This window comes from Microcaecilia unicolor, chromosome 9, assembly GCF_901765095.1.
Source record: "Microcaecilia unicolor chromosome 9, aMicUni1.1, whole genome shotgun sequence".
Classification (NCBI taxonomy): domain Eukaryota; kingdom Metazoa; phylum Chordata; class Amphibia; order Gymnophiona; family Siphonopidae; genus Microcaecilia; species Microcaecilia unicolor.
Genome location: NC_044039.1, coordinates 203,084,429 through 203,103,371, shown reverse-complemented (window position 1 = coordinate 203,103,371; position 18,943 = coordinate 203,084,429). Strand labels below are relative to the sequence as shown.

The 18,943-nt window shown below is 45.1% G+C and overlaps 1 protein-coding gene across 3 annotated transcripts in view; it reads right to left on the bottom strand.

The window, feature by feature from the left end:
- Positions 1-18,943, bottom strand: part of CLMN (calmin) — a 210,747-nt gene that overhangs the window by 80,956 nt on the left and 110,848 nt on the right. For all 3 annotated transcript variants that reach the window (XM_030214489.1, XM_030214491.1, XM_030214490.1), the window contains exon 2: positions 1,856-1,917. In XM_030214489.1, coding sequence (XP_030070349.1) covers positions 1,856-1,917 — 62 coding nt within the window. The remainder of the gene's footprint in view (positions 1-1,855; positions 1,918-18,943) is intronic.

Here is an 18,943-nt window from a genome sequence, read left to right as displayed (position 1 = left end):
CAGTTAAGCTGATATTCATCGGCTGACAGCTAAGTTATAGCAGCCAGACAGAGACCTGCTATTTATGTGCGTCTATGTGGCCAATAAACTTAACCGGTCAAACAATGAATATTGGTGCTCACTGGCTATATCACGCAACGTAGCCAGTGAACGGGCTAGCTGAGATAGTAACATGGGGGTCCTTTTACTAAGGTGCGCTGAAAAATGGCCTGCACAAGTGTAGATGCATGATTTGGATGTGCGCAGGTCCATTTTTCAGCACGCCTGTAAAAAAAGGCCTTTGGGGGGGGGGCGAAAATGGATGTGCAACAAAATAAAAATAGGCACACGTCCAATTTGGGTCTGAGACCTTACCGCTACCCATTGACTTAGCGGTAAGATTAACCGAGCGGTAATCGTCAGCGTGCATACACTGCCAATTACTTCCCGGTTAGCGCCGCTCGGTAGAAAATAAGAAATATTTTCTGATGCGTATCAGATGCGTGTAAAAAATGGAATTACCGCCCAGGTCACACAGTAGCTAGCTGGGCGGTAGTACCAAATTGACGCATGTTGGATGTGCGTAGACGTCTACGCGGCTTAGTAAACCGAACGATAAACACTAGTAAAAGGGCCCCCATAGTTAATGATGGCAGATAAAAACCTGCCAGTCTGCCCAACTGTCACGCTCATTATCAAATCATGATTAAATCAACAATAAGAAGCTCTTTCACTAAGCCACGGCAAAAAGTGGCTTGTGGTAGTGTAAGCACGTCCTTTGGGTGAACGCCAGGCCAGTTTTTACCACATCCTGAAAAAAAAGGGGCCCTTTTTTTTAATGGACCGGAAATGGACGTGTGGCAAAATAAAAACCACTGCGCGTCCATTTTCGGCCTGAGACCTTACCGCCACCAACTGACTTAGTAGTAAGGTCACACTACCCACTGCCGTTTACCACCGGGTACACGCCACGCGGTACAAAATAGAAAATATTTTCTACTGCGTATTTTTGGCATCTGCCAAATTCAGATTTACCGTCTGAGGTACGCAGCAGCCGGGCGGTAATGCCGATTTGGCGAGCCCTTACACACCTCTGTAAAAGGGCCCTAGAATGTGATGTAAAATACTTGAGGTAGCTGGTTATCTCGCGCAGGATCTTAGCGCTTAGCCGGCTTAAGTCTATTTAACAGGAAAGGAGCCGTTCCTGAACAGTTAATAGCGCTGAATATTGGGGAGGGATGGTAACTTAATATCATCAACACATAAACGTGCTGGTATTTATGTACTCAAGTGAGTGTAAATACAGGAACTCAGTTACAGAATCACCCTTTATCGCCCACATGTTATGCTGCTCTTCTCAACTTTGGAGCATTACCCATGACCTGGATGTGTTTTTTCCCCCAGCAAAGAGGGGCTGTCACCACCCTGGCCAACACAGCTGTAAACTGCTGAAACTCAAACAGAAAACACAAAACAGAACAAATTCCTTAAAGGAGTTTTTACAAAAATTACAAAGAAGTTTTAAAACAACCATGAGAAAATTTCCTGTGAACAAGCTTTACTGTACATTTGAAATAAGTGGCCTGGCAGGAGGCCAGTGTGGCCTGATGGATCACCTCAGTCAGAGGAGGATATCTTAAGAAGGGCATGCTTGTATTATTTAATTGCAGCTAATTTCCACTTAAACAGTCATGGCACTGGCAGAAACCTTGGTTCAGTTCCTGTGCGAGTCTGACCTGGGCAGGTCTATTAAATTAAGCACTTGGACCGTGCACTGTGTGAAGGGGCAGTGTAACCATGCAGCGCTGAAGGCACCAGGGAAAGACAAGAAACCATAGCAATTTTTACATATGATTTGCTTGCACATCGCACTTACTTTCTCCAAGTGTAAGTTTATCCATCTGGTGAAGGTTCTCTTCTGCACATTTTCTCTTTCAACTGGAAGAAGAGAGTATATAATTAGTGTGGCCAAAAGAAGGCTAAAAACTTGTAAAATCCTCCTGTTTTCCTCTGTTCTCCCTCACAATATCTTTAATTAGTTGAAGTATTCCAAGGAAGCTCTGCTGGGCATGAGCCCCTCCACAGAGGACTCTTACCACACCCTGCAGGGCTGGGTCACCAAGAGGGAGATGCACAGAACTCCAGAACTGTTTCTTATAGCTCCAGAAATCACCGGCTGGAACACTGATGTACCTTATTTTTCGGACTATAAGACGCACTTTTTTCTCCCAAAATTTGGGAGGAAAATGGGGGGTGCGTCTTATAGTCCGAAGGTAGAGATTTGGCTGGCTGGCTGGCAGGCCGCCCGCCTGCCCGCCCTCCCTCCGAGTTCGGGATCGCCCTCCCCCTGGCCCTGTCACCACTTCTCCCCTTACTCACGCGATCTTCCCTGGTGGTCTAGTGACATCGGGGCAGGAAAGAGCCCCCTCTTTCCTGCCCAGTGCGCTGCTCTCCATCCTCCTGTATGCAGCCTGACGGTCTCGGCGAGATTCAAAATGGCCGCCGAGACTTCAATTCTCGGCGGCCATTTTGAATCTCGCCGAGACCGTCAGGCAGCAATGCATACAGGAGGATGGAGAGCAGCGTGCTGGGCAGGAAAGAGGGGGCTCTTTCCTGCCCCGACGTCACTAGACCACCAGGGAAGATCGCGTGAGTAAGGGGAGAGGTGGTGATAGGGCCAGGAGGGGGGGGGGGGGGGTAGGAGGTAACCCTGAGGGCGAGCCCGAACTTGGAGGGAGGGATTCGGACAAGACGCACCGGAGTACCTAGGTTTTAGAGGAGGGAAAAAGCAATTTTTTTTTCCTATTTCCCTCCTCTAAAACCTAGGTGCGTCTTATGGTCCGGTGCGTCTTATAGTCCGAAAAATACGGTATATGTTTTTTAGCAACTAATGCTCAACATTAACAACAGGCAAATTATATGCATGCTGTTAGTGTTGAGCATCAGTCGGCAGGCCGCGGCCCCTTACCCATGAGCCCATGCCTCCCTTCCAACCTAAAAAAATCCCCGGTGGTCCTGTGGACCTCTCCCAACCCCATCCCCTAAAGCAAGCCCACCAACCCAACCCAGCCAGGCTAGGCTAGGCCAGGCTGAGCCTGACCCCTCCCCAACCCCTCCACATACCTTTTGAAGGAGGCAGGAGGAATGCCTAATCCAGTAGTGTCCAACCTCGGCCCTCACCAGGTTGAGTTTTCAGGATTTCCCCAATGAATATGCATGAGATCTATTTCATACAATGGCAGCAGTGCATGCAAACGGGTCTAATTCATATTCATAGGGGAAAACCTGACTGGATTGCAGCTCCCGAGGACCGAGGTTGGACAACCCTGGCCTAATCCTTCCTGCATCTGGGCCCGCCCGCTTCAAAATGGCAGTGAAATTTTTTTTAGGTTAGGGGGAGAGACACAGGCTCGGGGGTAAGGGGCCCGTGGCATGCTGCCGTTTTGATTTTCCTGTCAGTGCCTGAGCCGATCAGCACTCAAGCACTGACAGGAAAGTTAACACAGGACGCTACCGACAGCTCAGAGCTGGGTTTTCTGAGTATTGGAGGAAATCTGCTAATGAGCTCATTTTGGTCACTGCTTCCATGCACGGTAAGGCAGTGGTCCCTACAACCAGTCTAAATGAAACGTTGCAAGCCTGGTTTGATTTGAGCATCAACTCCAAAGGCAGATAAAAAGCTCCAAATAATGAACCAATTCCATGACTTGCCCTCTCTCCCCCTCATTTTACAAACCCTGAACCAGGTTCCTGGGTTGCATTCCTACTGGACAAAGTGCACAAAGATATATGGATAGAATGGGACCATGGAACTGGGACAAAGTTTATTAACTACACCACTGATTTGCTATTAAAGGTAACTGCAAAGTCACTGGAGCAATGGATTTATACCGAATCCATCATTATCAACTAAACTGTATTTATTCATGTCTGAAAAATGCTTCATCTCTTGCTTCTCCTGGGGGAGTCCAGTTCCAAGCATTAGATGCTGATGTGGACTCCCTGCACCATTGTGGTCAGAGTGAAATCCTAAATATTTAACTACGTGCTCAATACTATTCCTAATGACATGCATCTGGAAATGAACTGACTACCATTTTCTGGGTGCATTTTTGAGAACTGCTACCTGTTGATTCACTGACTTCTAACTCTGCTATGATTCTTCGTGCCCTGTTCCTTATCTCTGTCTGGCAGCCACCTGACATTCCTACCTCTTAAAGCAGCATTTTAACACAACCGTCTGTACTGCAGCCACAAAAAGTCACTTTCTCCCAAATCTGAGGGCTAATGTATACTGGCCCTCTAATCCTCTGCCCAGCCCCCATTGTAAGAGTTTCTCCCTCCCAGAGTCCAGGGACACTGAGAAAGCCCATCGTGCAGAGTAGGCCAACTAATGCAGCGTTATTTTGGTTATCCTGTAGTACATACTAATGAGATGTAAAACAGGAGTGGAGTGGAGAAGTAGCCTGATGGTTAATGGAGTGGGATTTGAATCCTGGTTCAAATCCCACTGTACTAGGGTTACCATATTTTGTCCTCTCAAAAAGAGGACACGTGTCCCGCCCATGCCCGCCCCCTTGTCACATACTCCCCTCCCCACGGGTCACATATTCCCCTCGAAAGAGCCCCCTCTTTCCTGCCCAGAGCGCTGCCCTTGCCCTGCATCCTGTTGCTGTGACGGGCTCGGAATTCAAAATGGCCGCCGAGAGTTGAAGTCTCACAAGGCCGCTTCAACTCTCGGTGGCCTGTACCTGAACGACCATCATTTAAACGGCTTTTGGCCTTGTAGGCAGTACATAAGAAATTAAAACGTGTAAATGCATATAAAGCAGTTCATAATTATATAGATGCTATAATGTGGCTTGTGCTGAACCCCAGGTGCCTGCATTATAGCAAAAAGCTGGGGTTAATACAGCACTTGGGAGCACCGGGCTCAGTGACCTCTGCTCCTGCATTTCCCACATTCAAAATGGCAGCCATAATCCCTAGTGGTAGTCTTTTGGTACTACCTCTAGGAGTCACGCTGCCAAATAAGGACATTTCAGTGTTGAAGGGGGGTGGGGGTGGGATGATGATTGGGAAGTGCATAGAACACAGGAGTCACTGCTCCCACAAGCACATTGCTTTCTAAAATTGCTACTTCCGCCAGACAATCTGCCTTTTGACCATCTGATTCCCATATCTCACTCACCAGGCTTTATTCCAATCTGGGATGATGTTTCTAGTGTTACGAGATAGTACCAGCAAAAAAAAAAACCTTAAACCCAATAAAAGCTATCTCCTGGGTTCACTTCAGATATTTTGGAGGTGAAAAGATGTTGCAGACATCTAGAAAGAACATGGTCTAAAGCCAAAAACACTGAAAATTGGAATAACTGGAGGAATTAATTAAAAAAATACAAATACAAAATTTAAAAAAGCAAAATCTACTTACTACGCAAAATTCATTGCAGGACACTCACTAAATACAAGAAAACTCTACGGTCAAGTGAACAATCTGCTAGATACAAAACCATTAACCAATATCAATGAACCAACTCGCGAAATACTGCGAACAGAAAATAATTAAAATGAGAAAAGAAATGAAGGACTCTAATATCAATATAGAAAAATATGTCAAGACTCCTACTAATTCTCTTGAAGGCATATCAGCCAGTAGAATTTGGTCATCTTTTCCCCTACCCACTCCAGAATTAGTTAAGTGCTTCCTCAGTAAATATGCATCTTCACAATGCATTCTTGACACCTGCCCTAGCTATCTTCTGAAGTCAGCTCCTGCACAATTTATTCATTGTTCAAATTCACATATTTCCTTCATGTTATCTCACAGCCTATTCCCGGAAGACAAAGAGGGGCATAATCGAACCTTCATACCTTCTCCATTTCACACAGATCTTTTACATCTTCTTTCGTAAAGACTGAAGCAAAGAATTCATTTAGTCTCTCTGCTATGGTCTTGTTCTCCCTGAGTGCCCCTTTTGCTTACGTACCTGCAGTTACACTAGCCATAGACCTGGCATACCTGTGGTCACAAGAATTCGGCAAGAGTGCATGTAACTTACAGTATTCTGTTAATTTGTGCATGTAATTTAAAACGAATCAGAGAAAATGTTTCTTCACTCAACGTGTAATTAAACTCTGGAATTCGTTGCCAGAGAATGTGGTAAAGGCAGTTAGCTTAGCGGAGTTTAAAAAAGGTTTGGACAGCTTCCTAAAGGAAAAGTCCATAGACCATTATTAAATGGACTTGGGGAAAATCCACTATTTCTGGGATAAGCAGTATAAAATGTTTTGCACTTTTTTGGGTTCTTGCCAGGTATTTGTGATCTGGATTGGCCACTGTTGGAAACAGGATGCTGGGCTTGATGGACCTTTGGTCTTTCCCAGTATGGCAATACTTAGGTACTTATGTAGCTCCATCCATGCCCCTTCCACAGTCCATGGGAATGTCCTCTTGCATTTACACACTATGGGCTAGATTCAGCAAACGGTGAAAAAAAATTAGCTCTGAGCGCTATTCTATAAACGGCAAACCGAATTGGGTACCGAGTAGCACCAGGGTCTGTGCCCAACTTTTGGTGCAAAGATTTACGCCAACTGAAATCTGGTGTAAAATAAATCCTCACAAGTAAATTTGGCACAAATCCCCCAAATTCTATAATACTGAACACATCTTTGGTGAACGTCCTTGACCCGTCCATGCTCCTCCCATGGCCACGCTCCCTTTTCAGTTGTGTGCTACATGATTTATACGTGCATCTTTATAGAATAGTGCTTTTGGCAAGATGTACGCGTAGATCCAAACTGTTGTCATATGTAGAATCCGGGGCTATGCCATTTCCACGTGCCCTTACAGAACAATTAGTGGCTTTTCTGCCACTTTAAGTGTAAAATTACCCACAAAAGTGCTAGTACTTCATACATTTATATGTGCAAATGGCACCTTCATGTGAACACACAGTTATAAATCTTGCAACTACAGAATTGTCCTTTCTACATATTGCTTTGAAGCAGAGGAGTAGCCTAACGGTTACAGCAAAGGCTGGGCATCAGAGGGCCCAGTTTCAAATCCCACAGCTGCTCCTTGTGGCCTTGGGCAAGTCAACTTAACCCTTCACGTCACAGGAGAAGGCAATGGCAAACCACTCCCGTATTGTCCCAAGAAAACCGGAAGGGGGGGGAGAGGAAGGTTCACGAGGAGTCAACCCTGACTCAAGGGCACATCTGGGATCTGGCAACACGTACAAATATTGTCATGACAGCAGTCTCCCAAATCTAAATATGAGGGGGAAAGAAAAGCACCAACAGGTGAGAGAAGGAGAGAGTAAAAACCCCAGCAGCAACAGTGGGAGAGGGGAGGGAAAGTACCTCTGGTATCTGTATCTCCCCTCCCCCTCTCCAGAGCTCATCCCAGGTCATGAGAGTAGCAGTTCATAGTTCTTTTCTCTAGGAAAATCCACAGGTCAAAAATATTTAGCTCATCCCTAGGTCATTTTATTATGAATTACATTTGTACCCCGCGCTTTCCCACACATAGCAGGTTCAATGCGGCTTACATAGTAAATAGAATTACAAAGTCTTGAAGGAGAATGTTACAAGTTGTAGTAAACGTAGTAGTAGTGGGGTTTTGAGGATATGTAAATTGAGCATGGAGAGGGAAACAAAGGATGAGCAAAAGGAGAAGAGACTGGGAGGGGTAAGGAGTAGGAAGGATAGAGAGGAAGAGATTGAGGAATGAGCATAAGGAGATTGTGAGACATTTGCCCATTTCCAATATTTTGTTTTTATCAGTTTATTTCACACATATGTTTTAATGAAAGTCTTTTCAAATGCATTAACACTTTTTTTTTTTTAACATTTAGTGCACACTAAATTATTTAAAGCACACGAACGAATGCCAAGAATCAAACCATGACTGAGCTGTGCATCTGGCTGCTTAGAGAGGAGCCACTGTGGGGATACAAAGCACCGACTACATTGTTGTCCCAATTCTCTCTTTGCCCCAGGGCGTAGCCAGACTGCAGATTTTGGGTGGGCCTAGGCAAGAAGTGGGTGGGCACCAAATGTTCTCTCCCCCACCCCCACATCAAAAAAATATCTCAGCTGGTGGGGAAATTCTTCTCTCCGGTCTCCACCTTGGTAGTCTGCAGCAGGCATGCGCTGAAAACTGAGTATGCGAAGGTGCCAGTATTGTGGAGAGTAGCATTTTCATTACCATGTGCTACTGTTGGATGGGCCTGAGCCCTAAGTGGGAGGGCCCCGGCCCACCCAGGCCCACCTGTGGCTACGCCACTGCTTTGCCCCTTAAGGACAACACTGGCACCTTTCTTTATCAAAATAATAATGATAATAATGAGGACAGTATAGAGTGCAAACAACCAATGTTAGGGAAGGTGCTGGTAGCGCTATAGAAATGATTTGTAGTAGTGGTGGAAGAATGCTTACGCAGAATAGTTAATTGTTTACATCTTCTGTAACTTTTCTACCAGACGGCTTGGGTTAGGAAGTCGAGGAATCAAAGCGTAGAAATGCAGCAGCCCCAGTCTGTGGCGATGCTCATCTTTCTGCAGAAGCAGATGTGAATATGAAAGCGAGTAAAGAAAACCTCGGGATCTACTACATAGTAACTGAACCTGCGTAAGCTTGGACGAAACGGGTTTTGCTTTCTAGCAATTTTGTGCCATGGTTAATGGATACAAAGAGCCTTTACAGTTTTGTCTTAGCTTCCTTTTCCCCTAATGTTTTCTTTGATTAATTTGCATTCAGCTTTATAAAGATGTTTCTCCTGTACCTCTCTCTTCACAGTCTGTCCCATCTTCCTCTTTCGTTTCTGATCATCCGGGCCTCACTTTCTTCCCTCACCATTTTTGCCTTTTTCACGTGTCAGTTATCCTCTCCAACTTGTCTCCACCTCTCTCCACCCTGTATGCTTTCCATATGTCCCCTTGCCCTTATTCTCTTTCTGCTCCTTCCCACTGTCTCAGGAGTAATCTAAGGAGTGCAATTTTTCTAGCAAAAAAGGTGCTGGTACTCAAATGTCAGGCCACCCTTCAGGGATGAGGTGATCACTGAGGGACTCACCCCACAATAGCCAGGACCCCTGCAACCAGTCACAGAATCTATGACAAGGCAGAATTGGTGTGTTGAGCTTGAGCTCTTTCATTAAAACTTGTGGTCCATGGGTCAATTTTAGCAGACACAGGAAAAGGTGCCGGTACTCAGTACCCCCTCAAAAAAAAGCACTGAATCTAAGGAAATATTTCTTTACGAAAGGCATGACGGATGCCCTCTCACAGCAGGCAGCAGAGACAAGGACAGTATCTAAATTCAAGACCTCTCGCTCCTGGCATCCCTTCAAAATGGTTGCCGAGAGTTCAAGCGGCAGCCTTGTGAGACTCTCGGCAGCCATTCTGAAGAGGCACCGGGAGTAAGAGGTCTGCAGCAGTGCCGGGCAGGAAAACAGGGGCTCTTTCCTGCCCAAAGAGACCATTAGACCACCAGGGCATGATGATAACTAGGTACAGGAGGGGAGGGCTTGGGATGTGAATGGAGTCATGTGGGTGGAGGGAGGGATGGAGCTGTAAAAAAAAGATGGGTGGAAGGAGGCTGGAAAAACGTTTGGGGAGGGAACACACATGGGAGGAGAGGGGAGGGAATCTGACTTTCACGGGGGGGGGGGGGGGGGTCAAGGTGACACTGTGGTGCAGGGGTGTGACAGGGGAAAGGGCAGGGTTATATCCTCAGCCCTTGGTGCCTGCATCCCCAAAGGATGTGGGAAGAGGTCAAATGGGATGAAGAAGGGTCTTGATATCTGAGGCAATTTATTGAAACTTTCTAGACAGAGTGAAGGCAGTTAACAGGTCAGTTATTGGTACCATAACTGTGTACTACTGTAACCCAGATGACTGTGACAAATGTAGCTGTCAGTAGTCACTAGCGGACACACGGTTTAGGAAGGGGGGGGTGCAAAAAGGTTTCATTGATCAGTTAAAGGGGTGCGGGAACCCAAAAAGGTTAAGAACCCCTGCCTTAGACAACCAAATGGTAGCAAGCACAGCAAATGAAATCCAAATGGTGGTGCTCGGTTAAAAAAAGATGGAACTAGCCCCCCCCCACCCCATATGCCCCACCCCATATGCTGCCAAGCCATTCAATGATATAGAAGTCAGTGCTTCCTGAGACAGGAGAACATAAGGAAAGAGCAAATCTAAAATAAAGGCTATTTCAACCCAAAGAAAAAAAAATCTGCAAAATTACATTTGTCCCATGGGCCACATAACATTCTCTCTCCCAAGCTAATCTTCCCAGGAAGCAAATTAGTGAAAGGAACACTGGTTTCTATGGAAACCAAGTCCTAAACTGAAGGCGCTATATATAGATAAGATGAACCACAGAGGACATGGAAATGGTAAAAAAAACTCTGATTCCCCAGCCTGCCCTATATGGAGAAATCCAACAGGCTGATGCATGAGACATAGAGATTGGGTTAACCATCCTACTCCTCAGGAGTGAAAACCTACCTGGCAATGGGTGCTGTGAAAATTCCTCCACAGATCTGAGCCCTACCCAGCTTTCAGTGTTTGATCTCTAATTCACCAACTTAACAGTGAGTCTCCAGGTTCACCACCTACCAACAGACCTGGATCAAATTACTTTAACTACCTGAACGAATAGGCTGCAAGATCTCTGCTTCGTTGTAAGCATGAATTATCTTCTGCAATGCTACATGCACCGATGTTGCAAGATGATGTATAAACACTATTAAATATTTTTAGTAGTATTAATCTGCTGCTCTGTACTGGGCTTCTGAGAACATAATGGCCACACTGACTCAGACCAATGGTCCATCCAGCCCAGTATCCTGCTTCCAACAATGGTCAAACCAGGTCACAAGTACCTGCGGAAAACCAAAGAGTAGCAACATTCTATGCTACCAATCCCGGGGCAAGCAGTGGCTTCCCCATGTCAATCTCAATAGCAGACTATGGACATTTCCTCCAGGAACTTGCTCAAACTTTTTTTTAAACCTACATCCTCCGACAAAGAGATGGAGCTTAACTATTTGTTGACTGAAAAAAATATTTCCTCATATTAAGACTATTTCCATGTAATGTCAATGAGTGTCCTCTACTCTGTACTTTTAAAAAGAGTAAAAAATCAACTCACTTCTACTTGTTCTACACCACACAGGATTTTGTAGACTTCAATCATATTTCCCCTCAGTCATCTCTTTTCCAAGATGAAGAGCCCTAAACTCTTTAGCCTTTCCTCATATAAGAGGCGTTCCATCCCCTTTATCATTTTGGTTACTCTTTAGCCTTTCCTCATATAAGAGGCGTTCCATCCCCTTTATCATTTTGGTTGCTCTGCTATATCTTTTTTGAGATACAGCGACCAGAATTGAACGCAATATTCAAGATGAGGTTGCACCATGGAGCCATACGGAGACATTACATTACTGTTGGTCTTATTTACCATCCCTAGCATCCTGTTTCCTTTTTTGGCTACCGCCACACACTAGGCAGAAGATTTCAGCGTAATGTATACAATGACACCTAGATCTTTTTCTTGGGTGCTGACCCCCAAGGTGGATCCTAGCATCAGGTAACTATGATTTGGATTATTCTTCCCAATGTGCACTACTTTCCATTTGTCCACATTAAATTTCATCTGCCATTTGGATGCTTGGAATGCCCTCCCGCGGGAGGTGGTGGAGAGGAAAACGGTAACGGAATTCAAACATGCGTGGGATAAACATAAAGGAATCCTGTTCAGAAGGAAAGAATCCTCAGGAGCTTAACCGAGATTGGATAGCAGAACCGGTAGAGGGAGGTGGGGCTGGAGGTTGGGAGGCGGGGATAGTGCGGGGCAGACTTATACGGTCTGTGCCAGAGCCAGTGGTGGGAGGCGGGACTGGAGGTTGGGAGGCCGTGATAGCGCAGGGCAGACTTATACGGTCTGTGCCAGAGCCAGTGGTGGGAGGCGGGACTGGAGGTTGGGAGGCCGGGATAGCGCTGGGCAGACTTATACGGTCTGTGCCAGAGCCGGTGGTTGGGAGGCGGGGCTAGTGCTGGGCAGACTTATACAGTCTGTGCCCTGAAGAGCACAGGTACAAATCAAAGTAGGGTATACACAAAAGTAGCACACATGAGTTGTATTGTTGGGCAGACTGGATGGACCGTGCAGGTCTTTTTCTGCCGTCATCTACTATGTTACTATATTTGGATGCCCATTCTTCCAATTTCCTAAGGTCTTCCTGCAATTCTTCACCGTGCACATATGTTTTAACAACCTTGAATAGTTTTGTGTCATCTACAAATTTAATCACCTCACTTGTCATTCCAATTTCCAGATCATTTATAAAAATGTTAAATAGCATCGGTCTTAGTACAGATCCCTCTGGCACTACACTATTCACCCTCGAGAGAAATGGCCATTTAACCCTACTCTCTGTTTTCTGTCCAATAACCAATTCCTAATCCACAACAGAACACTGCCTTCTATCCCTTGACTCTTTAATTTTTTCAGGAGTCTCTCATGAGGAATTGTCAAAAGCTTTCTGAAAATCTAGGTACACTACATCAACCGGCTCACCTTTATCCACATGTTTATTAACGCCTTCAAAGAAATGGAGCAAGTTGGTGAGGCAAGACTTCCCTTGGCTGAAACCATGTTGACTCTGTACCGTTAAACCATATTTATTTATGTATTCCCTAATTTTATTCTTTATAATAGTTTCCACTATTTTGCCTGGCACTGACATCAGGTTTACTATTCTATAATTTCCAGGATGAATCCTGGAACCCTTTTAAAAAATTGGTGTCATATTAGCCAACCTCTAATCTTCAGGTACTATGGATGACTTTAATGACAGGTTACAGATTAGGGAAAGGCAAGGGGACTTTATACCACCTTTCTGTGGTTTTTGCAACTACATTCAAAGCAGTTTACATAGTATATACAGGTACTTATTTGTACCTGGGGCAATGAAGGGTTAAGTGACTTGTGCAGGGTCACAAGGAGTTGCAGTGGGCATCAAACCCAGTTCCCCAGGATCACGTTCTGCTGCACTAACCTCTAACCTCTAGGCTACTCCTTCACTCCACTAAAAACAGATCAGCAATTTCATGTTTTGAGTTTTTTCAGTATCTTTGGATGCATGCCATCCAGTTCAGGTGATTTACTACTATTTAATTTATCGGTTTGGCTCAGTACGTCTTCCAGGTTCATCCCCCTTGAAAACCTTTTCTGGTATAGGCAGATCTCTTACATCTTCTTCCATAAAGATCAAAGCAAAGATTTCACTCAGTTTCCCCCACATGACCTTGTTCTCCCTGAGTGCCCCTTTTGCTCTTTCATGATCTAACGGACCCATGGATTCCCTCATAGGCTTTCTGCTTCTGATGTACCTGAAAAAATTGGTACTATGAGTTTTTGCCTCTTTGACAAGTTTCTCTTCATATTCTCTTTTAGCCTTCTTTATAAATGCTTTGCATCTAGCTTGACAGTGCTTATGTTGCTTCTTATTTTCTTCAATCGGATACTTTTTCCATTCTTTGAAGGACATTCTTTTGGGCTGTTATAGCCTCTTTCACGTCACCTTTTAACCATGCTGGCTGTTGTTATCTCTTCTTTCCACCTTTGTAAATACATAGAATTCATCTGGTCTGGGCTTCCAAGATGGAATTTTTAAACAATGTCCATGCCTGATCTAATGTCCTAACCTTTGCAGCCGATCATTTTATCTTCTTTTTAACCATTTTCCTTATTTTATCATTGTCACCCTTTTGAAAATGAAATGCTGCTACAGTAAATTTCCTTTGTGCCTTCATTCCAGATAGTAGCTCAAACTTATAGTGGGCCCAACACTGGCTTAATCTCCTCTGTCTCAGCCTGGCCACTGTGGCGACTGTTCTGAGCAGACAGCATGGGCTGCAACTCACTTCAGAGTCCACAATACATGTGCTCTATATAGGCTGATAGGTGGCGCTATTGAGTGACAGTCAACACTTCCCAGAGGCAGTGATCACTGCCTCCATTAGCGCCTATGGCCCTAACCAGCAAAAAGAGGTGGCGCCGGCTCTGTAACTGAATGGTAATTGACATGCAACAGCTGCGGAACCATCAGGTCAGCCCCTTGACTTGCAAGTATCCATAGCCACCAGTGTTGGAAAGATACAAGGCACTTCCAGGGAGTGAGGGAAATGTTCTTCAATCTGTTAGTCACATGTACTGAAGTTTTGAACATGCGTTAATGTTTTTTGGTTTTATTAAGATGAATGTGTGAAACAAATTGAAAAAAAAAAAAAAAAAAAGCACATAAACTGGGAAAAAACAAAGCCAGAACCGAAATGCTTTGCCCTGTGAATATCCGTCATACACAAGCTTTCTTTGTTCTTGTGGATTAATGAGTGGATGCTTGAAACTAATCTGAATTTTTTTCCCATGACAATACTCCAGAGCTGCAAGTGACCCAGTTCACACAGGGAGACCAGGTCAGCACTGGCTTTTGAAGTGACATCCTCCATGCACTGTGGGACTTGTACTTTCTGCTTCTACAATTTAAAATCAGCAATGCAGGTACCGGAAAGCATCAGTTTAGTTTATTTATATTCTGCTTAAATTTAAACGGGGCATAATCACAACAAACCAATCATAAGGCATAACACCATCAAAGATAATAAACAGCATACAAACCACCCCAATCCACCCCCCACCGACCCTCACCTTACGTTCATACATTCCAAGCTGCATAGACACAAATTTGTCTACAACAGGATGGGGGTTGTCAGAAATCCAGATCTAGAATCTCTCTTCCTAAACTGGGTCACTTGGAAGAGCTGAGCTCTTCGTCACAGTATTGTTTTGAAAAGCAGTAGCTGAAAACCACACCCAGACCTCTTTTCATTTTAAAGGAAAATTGTGAGCTGATGTATACAGTACCACAGGGCACTTATAAATATGTTATTATTATTTATTTAGATTTTGCTCACACCTTTTTCAATAGCTCAAGGTGAGTTACATTCAGGTACACTGGATATTTCTCTGTCCCAGGAGGGCTCACAATCTAAGTTTGTACTTGAGGCAATGGAGGGTTAAGTGACTTGCCCAAGATCACAATGAGCAGCAGTGGGACTTGAACTGGCCATCTCTGGATTGAAAGACCAGTGCTCTAACCACTAGGCCACGCCTCCACTCCATAATTTATTACAGTACAAGCTGCCCGTTTGACATTAGGAAACTCCATTTCAGATGGAATTCTATGAAGAAACTCCAAAGTGGCATCCCTGGAATATCCGGGTCAGTACGGTCACCCGGAAGTTAAACCAGACACCCAGTCAATATTCAGACCGCTGTCCAGTTAGCTTGGTGGATAAAGTCAGCACAGCCTTCCCGCTGCCCTAACTTTATGCATTTAGGGGTCCTTTTACAAAGCGGCGGTAAGTCCAACATGAGCTTACTGCTTGCTAAAAGGGAAGTACCGCGGGGCTACCGCAGCAGCCCAGCGGAAGTTCTCTCCCCCAGTGCGCGCCATATGTGGCACTACAAAAATATTTTAATTTTTGTAGCGGCAGTGTGTACCCGGTGGTAATTGGGCAGTGCTGCAGGCTGCCCAGTTACCGCCGGGTTAGCGAGGGAGCCCTTACCACCACTTCAATGGGTGGCGATAAGTGCTCTCCTCCAAAATGGCTGAGCGGAAAGTGCTTCACTTGATGCAAGGCCATTTCCTGAAAATAAATAAATAAATAAATAAATAAAGACCTGCCTTTTACCCACTGTGGTAAAAGGGGTCCTCGTGCTCATGTGAAAAACACACACCGATGCCAGTGCAGGCCCCCTTGTGTTGCAGCTTTGTAAAAGGGGCCCTCACGTACCAAACAGTATATAGCCACTAACTGGTTAAGTGTCAGCTACACCTAAGCTCTGCCCACAGATCACTCTGGAAACAACCGGACTGTGCTATGGTTGTCAGCCCCAATATTATTTATTTTTAAAACTTACACCCTGCCTAAAAAAAAAAAAAAAACCTAAGTGGGTTACAATTCAAACATACACACTTTAAAACAATACATAAAAATTAAAAAATAACTATCAATAAAGTCTACTTAGATTGCATTAAAAAAAATTACTCTAAGACAATGCCTGCAAAAACAAACCTGTTTTCAGTGTTTTTTTTAACTCCGAAAAAGATGTACAAAAATGCACATACCCTGAAAGCTTATTCCATAGTACTAGTCCCGCTATGGAAAATGCACATGCAGATGTACGTGTTGACTGAATTCAGACCTTAAATTGTTTTTTTTTTTTTGTTACATTTGTACCCCCGTGCTTTCCCACTCATGGCAGGCTCAATGTGGCTTACATGGAGCAATGGAGGGTTAAGTGACTTGCCTAGAGTCACAAGAAGCTGCCTGTGCCTGAAGTGGGAATCGAACTCACTTCCCCAGTACCAAAATCCACCACTCTAACCACTAGGCCACTCCTCCACTGTTGCTACTATTTGAGATTCTACATGGAATGTTGCTATTCCACTAGAAGTCGGCCCTTGCAGATCACCAATGTGGCCGCGCAGGCTTCTGCTTCTGTGAGTCTGACGTCCTGCACATATGTGCAGGACGTCAGACTCACATAAACAGATGCCTGCGCAGCCTTCTACATGGAATGTTGCTAGTGGAATAGCAACATTCCATGTAGAATCTCCAATAGTATCTATTTTATTTTTGTTGCATTTGTACCCTGCGCTTTCCCACTTATGGCAGGCTCAATGTGGCTTACATGGAGCAATGGAGGGTTAAGTGACTTGCCTAGAGTCACAAGGAGCTGCCTGTGCCTGAAGTGGGAATCGAACTCAGTTCCTCAGGACCAAAGTCCACCACCCTAACCACTAGGCCACTCATCCAGTGGCTTACACAATTTACTTATTTAGAATTTGCTCACACCTTTTTCACAAGTAGCTGAAGGTGAGTTACAGTCAGGTACACTGGGTATTTCTGTCCCTGGAGGGCTCACAATCTAAGTTCATACTGGAGGCAATGGAATGTTAAGGGACAAGGAGCAGCAGTGGGATTTAAACTAACCACCTCTGGATGTCAAGACTGGTGCTCTAACCACTAGGCTACTCCTCCTTCACTCCACCCAATAGTCAGCAGCACTGCCTGGGTATGTGAATATCGGCAGTCGGCCCCACTTAAACCACACTGAATATCGACCCCTATATGTATTTCTGTGTTCAGACGTGAATACACATGTTAGATTTAGAGTAGCTGATGGTGTTAGTAATGACTCTTTTGCTCTGATTGCAACTGCTTTCAACTGCCCTCAAGAAGCTGCTGTCCTAGGCGATAGTCGTCTTTGCCTAATGGTTGAGCTGGCTCTGCAAAACACTGAGGGGGCCCTTTTATTAAAGCTTAGCCCGCGCTCAATGATAAGAAGCTCATTTTACTATGGACTTCTTAGCCTTTAGCGCGTGCTACTTCTATCAGCGAGCACTGAGCTTTTGTAAAAGGACCCCTTGACCACTCAAATATTTTGGAATTCATTTTCTAAAAGTTTGCCAGATTGGTTTATTGATTCGATTATTCATTCTACAAGTGGGTCAAAAACTGGACTTTCGGGCTCATTTTCGAAAGAGAAGGACGCCCATCTATCGACATAAATCGGAAGGTGGGCGTCCTTCTCACAGGGTTGTCCAAATCGGTATAATCGAAAACCGATTTTGGACGTCTCCAACTGCTTTCCGTTGCAGAGACGGCCAAAGTTCAAGGGGGCGTATTGTAGGCATAGCGAAGGCGGGACCTGGGCGTGCCTAACACTTGGACGTCCTCGACTCATAATTGAAAGAAACAAGGACGTCCCTGACGAACACTTGGACGACTTTACCTGGTCGTGTTTTTCTTACGACCAAGGCACAAAAAGGTGCCTGAAATGACCAGGTGACCACCGGAGAGAATCAGGGATGACCTCCCCTTACTCCCCCACTGATCACTAACCCCCTCCCACCCTAAAAAAATAATCTTTAAAAATATTGATTGCCAGCCTCAGATGTCATACTCAGGTCTGTCACAGCAGTATGCAGGTCCATGGAGCAGTTTTAGTGGATGTAGTGCTTTTCAAGCAGGCGGACCCAGGCCCACCCCCCACCCCTTACCTGTTACGTTTGTGGAGGAAACAGTAAGCCCTCCAAAACCCACCAGAAACCCACTGTACCCACAACTAGGTGCCCCCCTTCACCCGTAAGGGCTATTGTAGTGGTGTACAGTTGGGGGTAGTGGGTTTTGGGGGGCTCCCAGCTATGTACCTGGGAGCAATTTATGAAGTCCACTGCAGTGCCCCCTAGGGTGCACGGCTGGTGTCCTGGCATGTCCGGGGACCCAGGGCACTACAAATGCTGGCTCCTCCCATGACCAAATGGCTTGCATTTGGTCGTTTTTGATATGGACGTCCTTAGTTTCCATTATCGCCTGACCGTATTATCGAAACAAAAGATGAACGTCCACCTTGTTTCGAAAATAGGGGTTTCCTCCGCCCCTGGATTGGGATGTTTTGCGAGGGCGTCCAAATCGAAACGAGGATGTCCCTTTCGAAAGCGCCCCTCCAGGTATATCGAATGGCTAAACTAACTGCCCTATGACGAGGGCATTCAACTATATTGTTTGAGGTTATCTTTAAACGGAGGGATGCGGTTAGGTGAGATCTGCTGACACTCCTGGAAAGGGGGGGGGAGGGGATGAGAGGGCAGGGCAGGGAGGGATCGTTATGGGTTGATCTGTTTGTAATGTGTATGGCTGATACACTGTTGTGTATTCATATTTTTCAAAAACACAATAAACAGAACTGAAACGATCTGATTATTCATTTTATTTACTTCAATTTACGTATCATTTCAATTGCTATTGACAAGGATTTGATTAAAGCTCTGACAGGCTCATGTCCGAAATGGCACTTAATCCTCAAATTAGCAAAC